We start from the raw sequence: 19,977 nt of genomic DNA on the forward strand, positions 1-19,977 counted from the left end.
AGCTGTGGAATTTGTTGCTGGAGGATGTGGTCAGAGTGTCTCGTATAGCTATGTCTAATAGGTATTTGGACAAGTTCCTGGCAGAAAAGCCCTTAAAACCATTATCAGCCTGGTAGATTTGGGAAAAGCCAAGACGCATGGCTGCTGGCAATAACATGCTGCTATTCTCTTCTCATCTGGCAAAGTGAAGGGCATAAGAATATACATTCCAGATTTTAGCCAGTCTTCCAATTAGCCCCCGTGCTTGCTTGTAGAAAGGATAAAATATAAATCTGCCTCTGATCAGCATACTACATTAATGCAAAAGTAAATTGGAATGGGAAAAGAAGTGAAGTGAATCTGGTCTACAGTTATCGTTTTCTTGTATTCTTTAATTCTTAGGTGATAGAGATGAATGGCTGGTATGTGACAGACTTGGAAGGTCTTGTCAGAGTTCTACCCCGGAAGGATACCTTTGATGGACCCCAGCAGCTTAGCATCAGAAACACAGATGCCAGAGTAGTGCTGCCACCAGTTTACTACTGGAGTGCACCCAATCCTTATTTGGGCAACAAAGTAAGTGACGATATTTCTAGCATGTATGCTAAATTATCAGCAGAACTAATATCATGTTTTATGGGAAAATAAATGACTTATGCATTTGGCCAGAATAATTATTATACTGCTGAAAAAAAAAAAGGAATGCAGAGAATTGCCCAAGTGATACAAAATACAAAGGATGAATAGGATAAATCTTACTCAAAGGCATTGCCAGGTATTCATTTATTCATAGGCCTATAGGCAGGGCCAGGTCTAGGCTAAGTAAAGTGATACCTTGGGGGAGGCACCTTTTAACAGAAAATGCAGGCTGTCTTGATGCTCTCTTTCTGCCAGGATCTAAGGATATCTGCTTTGTCCAGATGGTTCCCTGCCTCTGATGCAGTGATCAGCCACATAGTCAGCTGAGTGGCAGCCTCCCTGTCAGACGAAAGGCTACCTGGATGGAACCAGCCCTTGAGTCACCTGTCCCTAGGGCTAGCCATATCTATGCTCCCCCAAAATCATTAAACTGAACAATTTTATGTCTGTTCCCACCTATCAGCAATCCCTCAGCCACCAGTCCCAGCCAGCCACCTCCTCTCCCCAGTCCTACTGCCAATCAGCCAACTAACCCCTTTAAATCTGAGCCAAACAGCCTATGCCAGCTCTCCCCACCTTCCAGCTAGCTAACCAGCCCCCTTCTTCAGCTCCCAGCCCCCTAGTCCATCTCTGCTATCACCTTCTTTGCTCCCATGGCTGACACCATCCCCCCAAGAACAGCTGTTGCCTTCTGACACCTCATGGCTTGCGGTGAATTTGAGCCATGTGGTCTCCCAACCCCCAGTACTGTTTCCATGGATTGGAAGATGTACCAAAAGGCAACAGCAGTATTGGAGGGCAACGGCTGTCCTGAGTGGAGGGGTAAATGGCAGCAAGTCAGGAGTGATATTCAGGACCCTGGCACATAGTTCAAGATGAGTCCCATATGCCAGGACCTAGCGAAGCCCCCTGACTTGACTTTGGAATATTTTCTGGTATCAGATTTCAATCTAGAAAGTTACTGAGGAGAAGGCCTCATTGCAAACTAAAAAAAAAAAAAAAATCTACAGTAATGACATATCAGCCTTGACCTAGAACATGCACTGGGCCAATGTAAATATACTATTTATTTTTTAAAGATGTTCTTGCAAACCCTTCCCACTTATCCTAACCCTGACAGATAGTAAGATAAAATGATACAACACTCATTCCTTGCAAAAGACATATGATACAAATGAAAATTTTAGAAATATGTACATGGACTGTTACACACTTTTCTTGGGTGCAGCTTGATATTTGTTTATCAGGAAAACCCCTTTTGTGAGAGAAATATTGAAATTCTGTCAAGCAGAAGACTAAAATTGCTATGCTACACTGATGCAGAATTCCTGTATGTATCATTCCATAATTACTGACAAATTAACAAGCACTGTCCTAGTCTACATTCTTTGACAGCACTGTTAAGTGTTGTGAAACCAAAGAAAGTCTTTTTGTGTTAGCCTATACGTGATTGGATATTTTTTAAACCTATGTCTTTTAATGTACAGTTATTTATTTACTTTCACATTCTGTTAACATGTTTTTGTGAGAGCCATGACTATAAAAATGTTAGATTGAGAGCTGTACTAGCTATTTACATCATAACTGATACAAGAAATGTTTCATTACAAGCTAAGTCAAATGTAGCTATTTGAAAAATATCATAAAGCAGAAAAATTTTAATTTAGTGTACGACTGTGCAGTTTTGATACAGTTCCATCAAATACTTTCTTTTGCCATATTGCAGTAAAGATCTAGTCAAATATTTTTCATTATACTTTGTACGATCTTTCACTCTGCCTTTCACAATTATCAATACAAGTTAGCATATTCCAGGCTGCTTTTCAAGCATGTCCTCAGTGAGGTGTACCGACAGGCCTTGTTTTTTCAGGATCTCCACAACGAATATACATTTTCATTTATTTGCATGCATGTAGTTTAAGAATAAGGTTAATTTGCATAGCTCGGTAAACCTAAAACCCAAACCCATTTGTGGGTTTCATGAACCAGAATTGGGAACCTCCGGCCTAGACAGTGTGAACGTAATTTTAAAAGCCATTTCCATGAATGAAATGGTGGAAATGGGCATTTCAAAAATCACCCATCTTATAAGCCAGTACACATATGCACATTGGACCTATATGCGCATACTTATACCCGCAGTGACAAGAGGCATCCCACCTGAGGAGCTGGAGAGGGATTTACCACCATGTGCATGCTTTTGCATTTTCAAATTGGGTGAGTGTGTGAGAGTAGTTTTTCTCCAGAAAACTACCCGCACAAGTTAGCAGGTATAAATGAGTACAGTTGTTTTCCCTGGGATAATATTCAAAGAGAAAGTGCGCACGTATTTTTACTTTGAAAATTGGTGAAAAGTCCGCAGATAAAATTACCTGCAGACTTTTCACCAATGCAGGCAGTCTTAAATGAATCCTCTCCTCCCCCATAAGGGGAAAGGAGTGGTAAATACCAAGTTTTGAGTTTTTTCACTGTAACCTTTTGACTATAAGGTAAAAATCCAATATTTCAGTAATGCCAGAACCAAAATTTCAGGCAAAATATTTCAACCATTTGAAATGTAGATTTCACAAGTCTAGTAAAGTCAGACTCTATTCCATGTTTTGCATCCAGAGGAGGTAATTTTCAAAGGGTTTTACACATGTTAAATTGGGGTTTACATGGGCCTTTGAAAATTGCCACATTTACGTGCGCAACTCCTTTGAAATTTCACTGAATATTCAAAATGTTTTACACACGGAAATGGACTTTACACATGTAAACGGGCTTTTGAAAATTATGACAAAATATGCTCCCTTTACGTGCATAATTTCTTTGGAAATTACCTCCATAAGAAGTAATTTTATAACTGCCTGCATATGATAGTAAATATATGCATAGATTCCTCCCATTTTCAAAGTAAACTTACGTATGTGGGGTCTCTTGGAAAATTATGCCACCAAAAGTACCTACGCACACCTGCTAATTTGTGGGCAGGAATTTTTCAAGGAAATTTATGTGGATACTTTTAAAAATCCCAAAGTATTACATCCAAACCCCTCCCCAACTCCATCTCTGGGGAATGCCTCCGCTCAGTCCAGATAAACTTACGTGAATACGGGCTGTACACACATAAGTTTAGCTGCATTGTGGGAGTGCAATTTTATAACAAGCCCTTTACACAAATAAAGCACTGTTTTGCCCATGGAAATGCCTTTGAAAATTATTCTGATTAATTTAGATCAGTTTTCTATTCTGCTGTTGCATTTTCTCCCCAATGGTCTCTGCCACTCTGCCCCTCTCCAGTCTGCATGCCCTGCTGACTGAGGGAATCCTCCCTGACCCTGAGGGCTTGGAATGCCTCCTCTATGGCACACATTTGTTTCTGCTTGTTGGCTGGCAAGTGACTTTTACACTAGTGGCCATGCCTGACCAGCCTTAATGAGAGCTGACATGAACCTTGATCACCCTGCGCAGCAGTGCACATACTATGGCCTAAGTTAGTCTTCAGTCTTCTGAAATTCCCTGCTGCAGATGCATTTCTGCTTCTCTAGACCTGTTTGCTGCTTATTATTATTATTATTATTATTAATGAGGGAAAGAAATTTAACAGAAAAAAATGAAACGTGAATAAAGCTTAAACATAGCCCTACTACTCAGAAAACACTGTCTGTGTTGTTGATGGATCTCAGATTTTAAAAACACGTTGACCAATTTCTAGTCATAAATGAAAGAAAAGCTTTCAGTACTCCAGTACATATTTTATATATTAAGATTTGTTTTATCTTCCTGTTTCTATTCAGTGAACAAAATAATGGCAATAGCGTGTGCAAATTGTTTTAACATGGCAGACATTTTTTTTCAATGTAATTTGGAGGTCCTTTGTGACTTACTGTCAGACATCTTTGTATGAATGAGACAATTTGCCGTAATAACTGAACCATATAAATTTTTGATACAATAATACAGAAAGCACTCACAAATTACCGCAGTACATCTTAACTGTCATGTTACATCACGGAAAATATAGTCATGATGACATCCTTAGCTCAGATGATTTAGCATCTTACCACAGAAAATGGAATATTACAGGTTCTTATTTGTAAACTCAATAAAACATCTTCTAAATAGCTCAAACTGGATTAAACTGGTCCCGCTCCATGATTTAACTATATTACAAGCATTGTAACTGGTTGCTTTGAAAATGGAATATTAATGTTCTGTCTCTAAAATATTTCTAGAAGACTCATTCCTTTCTCAATCAGTCCTTGCTTCCCCAACAACAATTCACTCTTTGTAAAAAAAAAAAACTGTGTCCCACAGCCAAGCCAGTTTCAAGTACAGAAAATGATGTGCAAATTGAATGTGACTTAGCTCAGAACCAGGCCAATTCAGTATGGTGTGCTCAGGCCAAGTGCACCGTTAGCCCCCGTTTGGACATGTGTTTTGAACGCGCTATTATTACCCCTTATACACAGGCTGATACAGCGTTTGGGAGCGCGTTTTCGACGCGCTAGCTTTACCCCTTATTCAGTAGGGGGTAATAGCGTGTCGAAAACGCGCGTCCAACCCCCCCCAAAACTAACAGCGCCCGCAACATGCAAATGCATGTTGATGGCCCTATTAGTTATTCCCGCGTGATTCACTAAGCTGCACATTTTACTTTCAGAAATTAGCGCCTACCCAAAGGTAGGCATTAATTTCTGCCGGCACCAGGAAAGTGTACAGAAAAGCAGTAAAAATGCTTTTCTGTACACCCTCCGACTTAATATCATGGCGATATTAAGTCGGAGGTCCCGAAAGTAAAAAATAATTAAAAAAAAAAAAAAATTTAAATCGGCCCATGGCTCGCTGGTTGAAAACCGGATGCTCAATTTTGCTGGCGTCCGGTTTCCGAACCCGTGGCTGTCAGCGGGCTTGAGAACAGACGCCGGCAAAATTGAACGTCGGCTGTCAAACTCGCTGGCAGCTGCTGCTCCTGTCAAAAAAGAGGCGTTAGGGATACACTAGTGTCTCTAGCGCCTCTTTTTACCACGGGCCCTCATTTAAATACTGAATCGCATGCACAGGAGAGTGGCCTGTGCACGCGCCGGGAGAGCGGGCGCTCGCCTGCTCTCCTGCGACTTTTACTGAATCGGCCTGACAGTAAGGGGTAATAGCACGTGGAAAATGCATGTTGATGAGCCTATTAGTTACGCTCGATACAGAAAGTAAAATGTGCAGCCAAGCCGCACATTTTACTCTCAGAAATTAACTCCTGCCAAACGCAGGAGTTAATTTCGGCCAGGACCGGGAAAGTGTACAGAAAAGCATAAAAAACTGTTTTTCTGAACATCCTCCAACTTAATATCATAGTGATATTTTTTTTTTTATTTTGGGGGCCTCTGGCTTAATATCTGCCCGCGTCCGTTTTCCAAACCTGTGGCTGTCAGTGGTTTCGACAACCGATGCCAGTAAAATTAGCCACCGCTTCAGCCAATAAGGAGTCGCTAGGGACGCACTAGTGTGCCTAGCGCCTCTTTATTTGCACGGGCCCTCATTTGAATACTGAATCGCGTGCCCAGGAGAATGGCCTGGGCGTGCGTTGGGAGAGCGGGCGTTCGCCTCGGAGCGCCGGCTCTCCCACGCAGTTTACTGAATCGGCCTGAAAGTGACTTCAATTCCTCCAGTCCCAACTGGCAGCTTTGGCAGGCTTTAGGAAAAAAGTCACTCAAAAGCTATCCTGGTTTTTGTCCTAGACCATTTCTTTCGGTTGTTGGGGGAAATGATCAAATATTGACTTTTCATCACAAACAATGGTTAAGATTGAAAAGCTCTGGAAGATTTTATAGATTTTGATGATGTATGCTTGGCAGTGCAAAAGCTCAAAGTTTGATCTTTCAACTTAGATACTACAGTAGGTGTCCAAGAGCCATGGGATGTGATGAAAATACCTACACTTCCTGAATGTACTCTGCATTGAAGTGCTGAAAGGTGGAATATAAATAAAATAAATAAATAAATAAATGAATACAATCTGAATTGATTTTCCCTTAAGACTTTTGGGGGCAATATTCAGCCACTGAGTGGCTTGGCTAATTAGCCAGATAACTGTATCCAGCTAACTAGCAGGGTGTATGCAGTGGTGCAGTTGCACCACTGAATATATCCAGTTATATTAAAGTTAGTTGGTTATGTTTAACCGGCTAACTTTAGGTCAACCCTTCAGCCTGACCAGAGTTAGCAGCATAAGTAAACTGGCTAACTCCAAATATCATACTTAGCCAGTTAAATTAGGCAGCAAACTCTACTCCCCTGACTTATTTGGCCAACTTGTTACCTGGCTAGAATGTAGCTGGATAAGAGCCCTGCCGTGTTTTTTTTTTTTTTTTCCTGCCACTTTAAATGTGCTGCGGGAGCCTCGGGGATCGTGTTAGGGTCCCAGGCTTCCCTCTGCACGTGTAATGCATTTCAAATGGGTGTTGTTGTTTTATCATGGCTGTCAACCTTCTCGGTCAGCGAGCTAAAATATTATCTTCCAATTGACGATGCATGACCTTGTTTGCATGCATTTGCATTATTCATGCAAGCAAATTGCACACAAAGAAGGCCATTGTAATAAGGAATGGTATCTGGGTGAGGGAATACAAAATATTGCATATATTGTGCGATATATGTGATATAACGCAGATTGATGCTTCACCCGGGTAGCTGGATAACTTTAGGACTGTCAAACAGCAGTCTTAGGGGCGGATTTTAAGAGCCCTGCTCGCCTAAATCCGCCCAAAACCGGGCGGATTTAGGCGAGCAGGGCCCTGCGCACCGGTGAGCCTATTTTACATAGGCCTACCGGCGCGCGCAGAGCCCCGGGACTCGCGTAAGTCCCGGGGTTTTCGGAAGGGGGCGTGTCGGGGGCGGGCCTGAACCGTGCGGCATTTTCGGGGCGTGTCGGGAGCGTTCCGGGGGCGGGCCCGGGGCGTGGCTACGGCCCAGGGCAGTCCGGGGGTGTGGCCGCGCCCTCCAGACCCGCCCCCAGGTCGCGTCCCGGCGCGCTAGCGGCCCGCTGGCGCACGGGGATTTACGCCTCCCTCTGGGAGGCGTAAATCCCCCGACAAAGGTAAGGGGGGGGCTTAGACAGGGCCGGGTGGGTTAGTTAGGTAGGGGAAGGTGAGGGGAGGGCAAAAGGAAGTTCCCTCCGAGGCCGCTCCGATTTCGGAGCGGCCTCGGAGGGAACGGGGGTAGGCTGCGTGGCTCGGCGCGCACCGGCTATACAGAATTCATAGCCTTGCGCGCGCCGATCCAGGATTTTAGTGGATACGCGTGGCTCCGCGCATATCTACTAAAATCCAGCGTACTTTTGCTGGCGCTAATGTGCCAGCAAAAGTACGCCTATTCGCGTTTTTTGAAAATCTACCCCTTAGAGTTAATTGGATAAACTTATCCAGAGCCCTGATTTTTTTTAATTTTTTGGACTAATAATATGCCAGCAATAGCAGAAGTAAAGTTACGCTGGGGAGACCCTCAGCACACACTTCTGCATGAAGGTATTTATGTGCACATCTCTTGGTCTTCCCTGAAACACACACACCCCGCTCCTTTTTTGAACCTTTTGATTTGTGTGTATACCGGGAGATATGCCTGTATACAGGCGCTTCTTAAAATCCGCATGGTGTGTGCCAGCCTAAGGCATGAGCATATCTCCCGGCTTTGGTGCGCTTAGGGTTTTAAAATCCATCAGTATGTTGTATTCCTATATTATCTGTGCACTGACAATGCCTTTCTACCCTTTTCATCTCCCTAGTGTTTTTCTAGACATTTTTGGCTTTCCCTTCTTATGGTTCCTGGATGTTGCACTGCTGCCTCAATATGTCCAATATTGAGCTCTGTATCGTCTTCTCCTCTCCTTCTCCATGAGAGCCATATTTAATTTCCTCTTCTTTAAAACATACATCTACTTTCTGGCTGCTTCTTCTTCCACAACACAACCAAGCTCCTTTCCCCTTCATCAGCCAGCATCTATAGTTTGGTGATTTTGCTTGTTGTATACTACAAACTCCTTTTCATTCCCTTTCCAGTTTCAAAGAAAAGTACGATAATCATCCACTACCTCAGTGCAATTGGGGCCTAACATTCATCAGAGTGGTCATATGCATACTGTTATTCAAATTGCAGATGAGTTTCAACTAAGAAACCATTCAAAAAACCTAGTAGTGCATCTACGTTGAACATTTCTGGAATACTTTCTAGCGGTATGAATATGTGGTGGTATAAAGAGAATAAGGATGTGCATATATTTGAAACTAATGGGTAAAATATAAATAATATGTCCATATTTGTTTCATTCATGGCCTCCCAAAATGAATGGAGGAGTCCCATGGATGAAACAAATATTCTTCATCCCATTTGTTTATATTTCCCAGTCATTTCAACGACCCATTGAAGTCTATGGCTATGAGTTGTGGAGAAAAAAAATATCTATAGCAACCAGCTCTTGCCTGTGTGATCTCACAACCTTATCAGAGCCTTGCTAGAGCTAAGGCAGGGCAAGTTGGTAAGGAATCGACATAGAAGGCAAATCATGATACAGCATCTTTTAAACTAGCCTTTAGCGGCTATGTGGATCAAATTATGCAACCCACTCTCACTATAAATACAAGCATGTGCAAGAATCAGTCTCTGTTTCCTCTCTAGCTTTTGTCAGAGAAGGATGTGCTAGGAGAAGCTCTCTGAAAGTTGTTAAAAAGCCTATCTTTTGGATATGGCACTGGTAAAGGGCTGCTTCTAATTTTTTCTGTGCTGCAATGGTCTTACTGTGCCAGAAAGAGAGGCAGTGCACTGCTGCTGATTTTCTGTTCACTGGGGGAGGATCAGGGTGGAAGACAGTGGGGAGATTGCAGTTGCGGTAGTGCTAGATATTTTTTTTGTTTCTGGAGAGTGTGGTGAGGACAGCACATTCAGAAACTGAAGAGGCCAACCAGGCTGCCAGTCTGTTGGAGGTCTATATTAAAAGCCACGTAGATGACTAATTCACACATTATCTGTCTATATGGATAGTTTTGAATATTCCCCTTGCTTATCAGGCTAAAAGTTAGACAAATAAGTCTTTATCTGGCTAAAATTTAGCCATATAACAAAGGAACATGTTGCGAGCTTTCTGTGGCAGGTGTTCCTGGATAACTTTAAATCAGCTATATTAAAAATAATATAGCTGGTTAAGTACCAAGTTGTAGGGTTTTTTTAAAAAACAAGATTTTGATATTATAATGTGCAACTGGTTTCTTCCCTGCGATTCTTCCTCCAAAAGCATACTATAGTGCTATAATACAATAAAATGTCTTAAGTTGGTTGAATTATAGAAATGGCTTTAGCCGATATAGATACTGATACCATGCACTAAGTTTTCTGATAAAATATGGATTTGTATTTGACCAAATTTTCTTTCCCAATTTCTTTAATATGATAATTAATAATTAAACATTAATGACTGATGGAGATAATACATTTCCTGCTGTAGGAGTTCTCTTCAGGCCCTTCACCAACTGGGGAATAATAATTAGGGAAGACCAGACACTGGAGGTCATTATTGCTATTAAAAACCACCCAACCATTTTTATGAATTAACATAAAAGTACATGATCATATTATTAGTGAGATAATGAGCAACTGAAGTAAACACAGTATTGGGTGTAAGTAATCAAAATGCAGAGTTCATATTTGTGAATTTCAAGTCACTCCCATGAGGTATAAAATTGAGCATTCAGATATGAGTGAGCATGTTTTTTTTTTCCTGGCCACTTGCATGTACTCTGCATATGTAGGATGAAGTCAAAGAGCCAGCAGCTTATGGACCTAGTTGATAGGTTAGGTATAACATTCTCCAAAACTTTATCAAATGCATGTACATTTTAGTTACCAAAAACCAAATAACCAAATCCTTCAATACCAAGGATTATTATTTAGCTGATAAGGTTTGTGATGGCTTATCAGCACTTCCACTCAATATTAAAAAAAACACAAATTACATTAGGATAGGTTTTCCATCTGCTTAAATCAGATGCTAACTTTTATTCATAAGCATAGGCGATTTTCTTAAATATGATCATTTCTTCACCCTCATATAAATAGCATATTAAGGTATTAATATGCACAGGAAGCCAAGCTTTTTCAATGGAAAGGAAGCTGTCAAACTAGTGGGGGGGGGGGGGGGGGGGGTGTTGTCACAATATGAAACTCCAAGGGACTAAATCCAGGAACAGTATCAGGAGGTATTTTTTTCATGGAAAGGGTGTGGTTCATGCCTGGCATGCCTTCCTGGTAGAGGTAGTAATGATAAGGACAGCATGGGATAAACTCAGAGGATCTTTAGTGGCAAGAGAATGGTAATGAAGGCACGGGGCAACCTTCACTGAGCAGCAGTTGCAGCCCAAGGCAGCAGTGATAGGGCTGCATTGTGCTTCCTGGAAGGCATGGGGGTAACCTGCACGGAGGGAAGTTGCAATCCTAAAGGGGACACAACAGGATTGGGGGTTGGGTTCCATGTTTGAATTTAATCTTCTTCGGATAAATGTACATAAAATTGCTGCTGGGCAGACTAGATGGGCCTTTTTGATCTTCATTTGCTGTCATTTACTATGTTACTATATATTGTTTATTGTGTGTGTACTGAAGATAGCTATTTTTGATCCATAATATAAATTAAGAGGATAACGAATTAATGTTTTTATGAGTGATTTTAGTGTACACTGCCATGAATGTTGGAGCATGTGGGTTATAAATCTTTTTAAAATACAAAAAAATCAAGTTTTTATACACAACATTTATTTTATTTATGTACTAGCCGTTAAGCCCGTAACAACGGGCTACATTTAAAAAAAAACTTTCGGTCCATTTCCTTCCCACTCCCCCCCCCCCCCCCCACTCTCTCTATTCTCCCTCCCTCTCACTTCCCCCCTCCCCTTCTATTCTCCTTCCCCTCTATTCTCCCTCCCTCTCACCTTCCCCCCTCCCTCCTCTATTCTCCTCCCTCTCACCTTCCCCCTCCCTCTCCCCTGTATTCTCCCTCCCTCTCCCCTCCCCCTCTATTCTCCCTCCCTCTCCCTCCCCCCTCTATTCTCCCTCCCTCTCACCTTCCCCCCTCCCTCTCCCTCCCCCTCTATTCTCCCTCCCTCTCACCTTCCCCCTCCCTCTATTCTCCCTCCCTCTCCCTCCCCCTCTATTCTTCCTCCCTCTCACCTTCCCCCCTCCCTCTCTTCTCCCTCCCTCCCTCTCACCCTCTATTCTCCCTCCCCTCAATTCTCCCTCCCCTCACTCTCTCCTCCCTCTCCCAATGCCCTCCCCTTTCAGCTCATCCGTAGACGGAAGATCTCCGGGGGGGTGTCCCTCCCGCGCGCACGGCGCCGCTCCTGCTCGTCGCCGCTGCCGCCGCTACTGCTCCTCCCACTCCTGCTTCTTGCCACCATCCTGCTTCTCACCGCCACCGCCATCGCTCCTGCGGCCCCAGCGCCATTTTCTTTTTCGGGCACGCTCAGCTCTGACCGATGTGCTCGCCCGCGCATGCGCGGTAGAGCTGCTCTCTACTGCGCATTTGCGGGCCGTCGGTCAGAGCCCATTTATAAGGTAGATTTATTTTATTTAGATTTAGCTCACACCATTTTGTTGGTAGCACAAGGTGAATTACAATCAGGTACAGTAGGAATTTCCTCTGTCCCCAGGGGGCTTACAGTTTCACTAATGCTCTGGCACAGTATATTGCAGACAGCCCCACCCTGCTCGATCCCTCCTGCCTCAAAAGGGAGGTAAGAATTCAAAAACCTATAAAGGGATAAGTGAAACATCCTGCTGAATATTCGGAATAAAGTTATCCAGCTAACTTTACCTGGGTAACTTTAAAACAAACCAGCCATCTTTTGTACGCAGCATTCCTGGCCGCTTCCAACAGTGCTGGAAACATAAGCTATCAGTGTTAAAAAAAATCTCTCACCGCTTAAGTTTCCAGCATTGCTGTAAGAGCAACCTTGGAAGCAGTTGGGATCACAATATATCCACAGGCCCAGTGCAGAATGGGGTTCTCAAATCGTGGGGGTTCTCTTATCGTTTTGGGGGAGGGCGGGAAAAACGGCACACAAAAATAACCCCTAAACCCACCCCGACCCTTTAAAACTAATCCCTTAGCTTCCCCCACCCTCCCGACCCCCCAAAAAACTTTTTACAGGGCCATTGGCCGGACCCTGTCACATGGTAGGAGCACTGGATGGCCGGCGCCATCTTGTGCTCCTACCATGTGACAGGGGCTGACCAATGGCACCGGTAGCCCCTGTGACATAGTAAGGGCAAAGGCTATGAGTGCCATTTTGAATACTGGCAGCCAACGGTCCGAGTGCAGGAGGTTGCTCCCGGACCCCCGCTGGACTTTTGGCAAGTCTTGTGGGGGTCAGGAGGGTCCCCCAAGACTTGCCAAAAGCCCCTGGTGGTCCAGCGGGGGTCCGGGAGCGATCTCCTGCACTCGGGATACCAGGATGGGGGCGGAGTCGGCCCCGGAAGAGGAGGAGTCGGGGCGTCACCGGGGCCGACTCTGTGCCGACGCCACGGACAGCGAAAAGGTAGGTGCCTTTTCGCTGCCTATTTCGCTCCCAATAGCTACACCTCCTCTGGTGGCGCTATTGGGTGCGAAACTGGCAGCGATCGCACCGCGATGGTGCAATTGCCGCTGGCTAGCGCAGGCCCGCCCCCCATTTCGGCCCCCCGCCCCTCATCTTCAAATGTATCGCAAGCCTGCGATACTTTACAAAATGAGGCCCATGGTTGCGATGGAGAAGGTACAGAGAAGGGCAACCAAAATGATAAAGGGGTTGGAACAGCTCCCCTTTGAGGAAAGGCTGAAGAGGTTAGGGCTGTTCAGCTTGGAGAAGAGACAGCTGAGGGGGGATATGATAGAGGTCTTTAAGATCGTGAGAGGTCTTGAAGAGTAGATGTGAATCGTTTATTTACATTTTCGAATAATAGAAGGACTAGGGGACATTCCATGAAGTTAGCAAGTAGCACATTTAAGACTGAAGAAATTTCTTTTTCACTCAACGCACAATAAAGCTCTGGAATTTGTTGCCAGAGGATGTGTTTAGTGCAGTTAGTGTAGCTGGGTTCAAAAAAGGTTTGGATAAGGTCTTGGAGGAGAAGTCCATTAACTGCTATTAATCAAGTTTATTTAGGGAATAGCCACTGCTATTAATTGCATCAGTAGCATGGGATCTTCTAGTGTTTGGGTAATTGCCAGGTTCTTGTGGCCTGGTTTGGCCTCTGTTGGAAACAGGATGCTGGGCTTAATGGACCCTTGGTCTGACCCAGCATGGCAATTTCTTATGTTCTTCTTATGAAAACAGAACAAACCAAGCTGCTATTGATCCCTACAAAGAAATAACTGTAAAACTATAGCAATAAATGTCTTAAAACAGCTGAAGAACAGAACATCATCTAACAATTAAAAACTCATAAAATTATTAAAAATTCTCCAAACACTAATAAAATATTTCAAAAAAGCAGACACATCACATAAACCCAATAATTAAAATGGCAGTCAATTGAGAAAAATGAACATAAAAAGCCAGCTTTACTTACCCTCTCCAGCAGCATTCCTTTGCAGGCCAATAGCACACACCAGAAGCAGCAGTGGCTGCTGAAGCTCTGTCCTCAGGGTCCTCTTCCTTAGGGACCACAACCAGTCACTCACACACACACCTCCCCCTCAGGACCAGTTTCTGTCTCTCACATACCAATCATCTCCCCTAGTCTCTCTCTCACACACACACGTCACTTTCCTGACCACTCTCTCTCTCTCAATCACACAATGATCTCTCTCTCTCTCTTACACACAGGCTTTCAATCACTTATATGTTCTTTCTCTCTCAGTTGTACACTGGCTGGCTGACTGCCTCACTCCCACTCCCTCCTTCCCCCAGAGCATAAATGGTAGTGGCAGCAGCCTCCTCCAATCCCCTTGCCCAAAGAAACAAGAATCCCATAGACCATGGGGGCTAACGCTGCTGTCTCCCTTGCTGATCACCGGCTGCTTCTGATTTTGCTCCAGGCCTCTGCGGGGCTGCTTGACGCTGATGCTGCAGCTACTGCTGCTGCTTTTCAATGCAGCATTGCCTTTCTTCCCGCTGTCCCACTTCACATGCTCTTGTGCACACACACACACACACACACACACACACACACACACACACACGCTTCCTCATGCCAAGTCTTCTCTCCAGTTTTCCTTTCTCCACCACCAGCAGCTCTACCAGGGCCTTTCTCTTGCCTTTATTTCTTCAGCTGCTGGACCTCTCTTTCCTTCCATTTTTTCTTTGGCTGCAGTGGCCCTCTCTGGGTCTCACCCTACCACCGCTGCCTCCACCCTCCAGGTGTGAGGACCCCTATCCTTTCCCTCTCATTCACCCTTTTACCCCCCTTTCTCTCCCCACTCTGCACCCCCTTTCTCTTTGCTCCATCTCTTTCCCTCCCCCTCTCTCCACCACCCTTCATTCATTCCTTTCCCCTCCCATCCACCTCACTCATCCCTTTCTTCCTCTACTCAATCATCCCAGTCTCTCCCCCTCCCTTCTCTTCCTCGCCTGCTTGGTCCAGCCAGGTCTTCTTTGGTGTGAACTTGCCTCCCAGTCAGGGGCTGTGCTCCTGCAATGTCCCATTGTTCTTTTTCTACGGGTGAGGTTTGGCCTCCTCATTGCACACCTGGTAATGGTTCGCCGGATGCCACTTTCCCTCATTAACCCACAGCTTCTTATCCTTCCCACTTACTCACTCACATCCTCTTCCTTCCATCCCCTCTCACCTCATCCACAACCCCTTCCCTCTTCCTCAGCCCTTCTCCACTCTTAGCAAGCTTTTGCTCTGCAGACAGAGGGTAGAAACATAGCCAGCGTACCATTACGTCATTAAATCGCGTTGCCGCACCCACGCAGAATTCTCTGCCTGCCGGGCAGTCAACGAGTTGCGCTGTTCTCGTCCTGCTGTTGGGGGTGGGAACCTCACTGGCAAATTTATAAACCGCGCTATCTTTTTATTACTGGTGGGGGGGTGGGAACCTCAACAGCACATCCATAAACCTAGCTGCTCGCTTCCACGAACACTGCTTGCCATTCCCCTCTGGGCTTGAATGTGCTGACTGCCCGGGCAGAAACGGCAGCAGTGTTCGTCGAAGAAATGGGTGCTTCTCGCTGGGGTGGAGAAGGGGGAAGGAAGAGCAGTGGAAGGCCAGGAAGTGCGCGACACACTGGGGTGAGAACTGCTACATTAAGGTACTGGGATTTGGGCCCCTAAGCCTTCACCCCACATTTTCTGCTCTGTTAATTTATTCGATTATAGTAATTCCTAATATCAAAGTTAACCAAATGTTTCTCAGTTAACTGGTCCCCACCCCATAAAATCCATTATGTATTCAGCTAAATGTTTGCTAGGGAAAAGTTAGCTGGATAAGTACTGATCATTTTGATAACTCAGCATTTAGCTGGAAAATGTCCGAGTATTGGGAGGACAAGCTGGCCTGATGACTTACTTCAGTACCTTAAAAAGCCTTTCATTGGTCCACTAAAATGTGCCTTAGAGTACCTTCTTGCTTTTAAGGAATGATGAGGTTAGTAGCAATATTGCTGTGATTTAAATGATGGTTTAAATATGCTCATGGCACCAGAAGTTTGGTTCTGTCTGCATCAGCAAAGTAGGCTGTGACTTTAGCAAGCCATTGTCCATGGCCATATTATAATTTACAACTTCCCTGGTAGAGATAGATTAGAGTGAGTCACATTGAGTCACCTTCTGTCAAATATTACACAAGCAAGTGTCAGGTCATATTTGGTTTGCTTTCCATTCAAGTTTGCTGGACTTGCAGATTTTGAATTAAACCATTGTTTCTGTCATTTCCCCATGAGGAACTCACATTGCAGTCAGATTTATATTTGCAAGAAAAGGGAGAGGCTGAGCCAGACACTTTTTGCAAATTTTAAATTTGTAGTCTAAACTTTGATATGATATAGAAGTTTTGCCTAATCCTTCGGTGCTATTATTTAATTTTGTAGCTAGTATTAGAAAAGCTATAGATTAGAACAGTTATTTCCTCATTTTCTGGAAAAAATGACGAAGGATGGTTTGTCTTTTATGTTTTATTTGAGGGACAAGGGGCTATTCTAAGTTCTAAAATTTTATGCACCCAATATGGGGTAGACTTTCAAAGGGCTATGCGCGTACCCCCTGAAAACCTACCCCAAACCCCCCCTGCGCGCGCCGAGCCTATTTTGCATAGGCTCGGCGGCGCGCACAAGCCCCGGGATGTGCGTAAGTCCCGGGGCTTGCAAGAAGGGGTGGTCGGGGGCGTGTCTGGGGGCGTGGCCGAGTGCCCCGACACAGCGGCCTGTGTTGGGGCCTGCCGCGCCAGTGCGCGTAAGTTACTACTGCCCGGAGGCAGTAGTAGCTTCTCCGATAAAGGTGGGGGGGGGGGTCTAGATAGGGCCGGGGGGGGGGGGTGGGTTAGGTAGGGGAAGGGAAGGTGCGGGGGGGGCAGAAAGAAAGTTCCCTCCGAGGCCGCTCCGATTTCGGATCATATCTTATAAAATGCAGCGCACTTTTGTTCGCTCGCGTGTATGTTTTTAAAATCTACCTCAGCGTGAATAAACTTATATGCGTGTCCTGTTTCTATTTAAGGCTACCCAAATAGAGCGGAAGTGTTTCCAAGGTTGGGGAGTGTTGCGCGGGAGGTGGACCCTTGGGCCGAGGTGGTGTTGATACTACCCGTAGGAGGGATCCCCACCGTCGGCAGGCGGAGTGGACTGACGGACTGAGGCCGGCTGGAGCTTCGCCAATACCAGCCCTCTTTCCCCGCGGGTTGAGCCTTTGGGTACCTGGGCCGGCATGAGTTAGGTGGGCCTCCGTATGCAGTCGTCAAGGAGGAGATGAAGTGGTCAGCCCAGAGACAGCAACTGTAGAACTGGATGAGGCGGAGTCCCAGAGACCCGGGCGCCAAAAGGAACCAAAGTCTGACAGGGGGCGCTCGAGCAAGAACAGGCCGACGCCTGAGAGGCCATGTCCAGGACCAAGACTAGAGAAGCGTCGTAGAACAAGCTGAAGTCAGGGCTGGCGGCAAACCAGGAACAGTGGCAAGGCAGAGGTCGTGGCTAGGAGAAGATCAATGGCGTAGTCAGGCAAAGCAGAGGTCCAGGAGAAGATCAATGGCGTAGTCAGGCAAAGCAGAGGTCCAGGAGAAGATCAATGGCATAGTCAGGCAAAGCAGAGGTCCAGGAGAAGATCAATGGCGTAGTCAGGCAAAGCAGAGGTCCAGGAGAAGATCAATGGCGTAGTCAGGCAAAGCAGAGGTCCAGGAGAAGATCAATGGCGTGGTCAGGCAAAGCAGAGGTCAGGTGCAGGAGAAGGTCAATGGCGTGATCAAGCAAGCAGAGGTCGGGTCTAGGAGAAGATCAATGGTGTGGTCAGGCAAAGCAGAGTTTGGGTCCAGGAGAAGATCAATGGCGTAGTCAGGCAAAATAGAGTTTGGGTCCAAGGGATCAGACTGAAGGGAAGCTGGGAAACAGAAAAGCAGGAACGAAGAAGGCAAACAGGAACTCGCAGGGATCAGGAACCAGGAACACTGAGGTATCACCAGGAGGCAATGAAGTACACGACCAGCGTGGAGACCTGTTGCAAAGGCAAAGGAACGTTGACTGGGCCCAGCCTTATATACTGGGAACCAGTGACATCATCAGAAATGGGCCGGCCGCCTAATGCATCGTGAGCCGTTTAAAAGGTCTGAAGAGGCACGCACATGCGCCTGGGGAGCAGGACATGCCGAGGGAGCGACAGCGGCATCTCTGCCACGCCTGAAGGCCGCCAGCAGGAAACAAGGCCGCAGAGAGGAGGGCGGCGCAAGAAGTGCTCCTCCCGCAACACGGGGAAGCCAAAGCTGGTTAAGAGTAAGGCGGCAAAGGGTAAGGAAGGCTGGTCACGGGTTCCGTGGCCGGCCGACGCAACAGGGAAGGAATTGGACTTATATGCATATTTGGTTATTTTCAAATGTATGTATATACATTTTCCCAAAAGCTTTCCACTTATGTAATAGCAGGTATAATTGTGTGTGTGTAAATTTGGTGGGATAGCTGATATGCCCATAAGTCTGCTTTGAAAATTAATGTAACTTAGGGAGTTATTTGCAGGCTAAGTTATACTGGATGTTACAAAATTACCCCTTTAGTGATTTGTCATTTCCTTTGATATGGGGTTCTAAAACCAGTTTTAGTATGATCATACAAAAATATTTAATGTGCACATCAAAAAGCCATTTAACGAGTGATGCAAAAAGATTTAGCGTGCTAATGGTAAAAAAATGTCAGAACTAGCATACTCTCACTATTCTTATAGAAACATAGAAATGACAGCAGAAGAAGACCAAATGGCCCATCCAGTCTGCCCAGCAAGTTTCGCACTTTTTTTTTCTCATACTTATCTGTTACTCTTGGATCTTAGAAACCTTTTGGTTCTATTTCCCTTCCACCCCCACCATTAATGTAGAGAGCAGTGTTGGAACTGCATCTAAGTGAAATATCAAGCTTAATTAGTTAGGGGTAGTAACCGCCTCAATAAGCAAGTTCCCTGTACGTACCAGGATCAGTCCAGGACACCTGGGTTGTGACTCCGCACCAGTAGATGGAGACAGAGCAAGATCTGTCGGACTCAGCCATATATGACCCTGTGCCAGCCACAGCCCCTCAGTCTCAGTATTACTCTGTCTCCAGTAGATGGTGCAGGTGCAGTCACAGCCCCTGCCTGCCCTGGGTACTGATAGTTAGTCAGGGTTGAGGTAATTTGGGCTTATAGTCAGTGCTGGTTAGTTGTAGTTCTAGTCTGTTATTTATTTTGATTTTTCCTTGAGAAAGTCCCGTCCGCCCTGCCTCCCAGGGGGGTTGGGAGGTTCTGAGGGGACCATCCCCCCTGGTAGAGGCCGCTGCTAGGGTTGAGGACCCGGCTCTTCGAGTAGCAGCATCGGGGGTGACACCGGGGAGCCCGGTTCACTCACCCCCGCTGGAGCAGGGCCCCAGGACCGAGGACAGCAGCAGGTTACAAAAAAAAAAAAGTTTTCTTTCTATCTTCTGCCTGCCGGCTCTCCTTACTTCGCGACTCCGTCTCGGGGTTTCTCGTGGGGGGGTCGCCGCTTGCCGGGGGGTGAATTTTTGAATTTTGAATTTAGTTTATTTTGTCATTTGTTTCGCGCCGCGATCGCCGACTTGCCGGGCCTGTGGCTCTATGGTTCTGGGTTCTATGGCATCAACGCTCGCGTTGGTCCCCTGGGCGTTCGCTCATCTACGACCATTGCAGTCATAGAAACATAGAAACATAGAAATGACGGCAGAAGAAGACCAAATG

General features: G+C 45.5%; 1 protein-coding gene across 1 annotated transcript in view; it reads left to right on the forward strand.

Annotated features, from left to right (window-relative positions):
* Positions 1 to 19,977, forward strand: part of LAMA2 (laminin subunit alpha 2) — a 1,492,466-nt gene that overhangs the window by 615,120 nt on the left and 857,369 nt on the right. Inside the window, 1 exon segment of the mRNA XM_029596813.1 lies at positions 382 to 555. Coding sequence (XP_029452673.1) covers positions 382 to 555 — 174 coding nt within the window.

Source organism: Rhinatrema bivittatum, chromosome 3 (genome assembly GCF_901001135.1).
Source record: "Rhinatrema bivittatum chromosome 3, aRhiBiv1.1, whole genome shotgun sequence".
NCBI lineage: Eukaryota > Metazoa > Chordata > Amphibia > Gymnophiona > Rhinatrematidae > Rhinatrema > Rhinatrema bivittatum.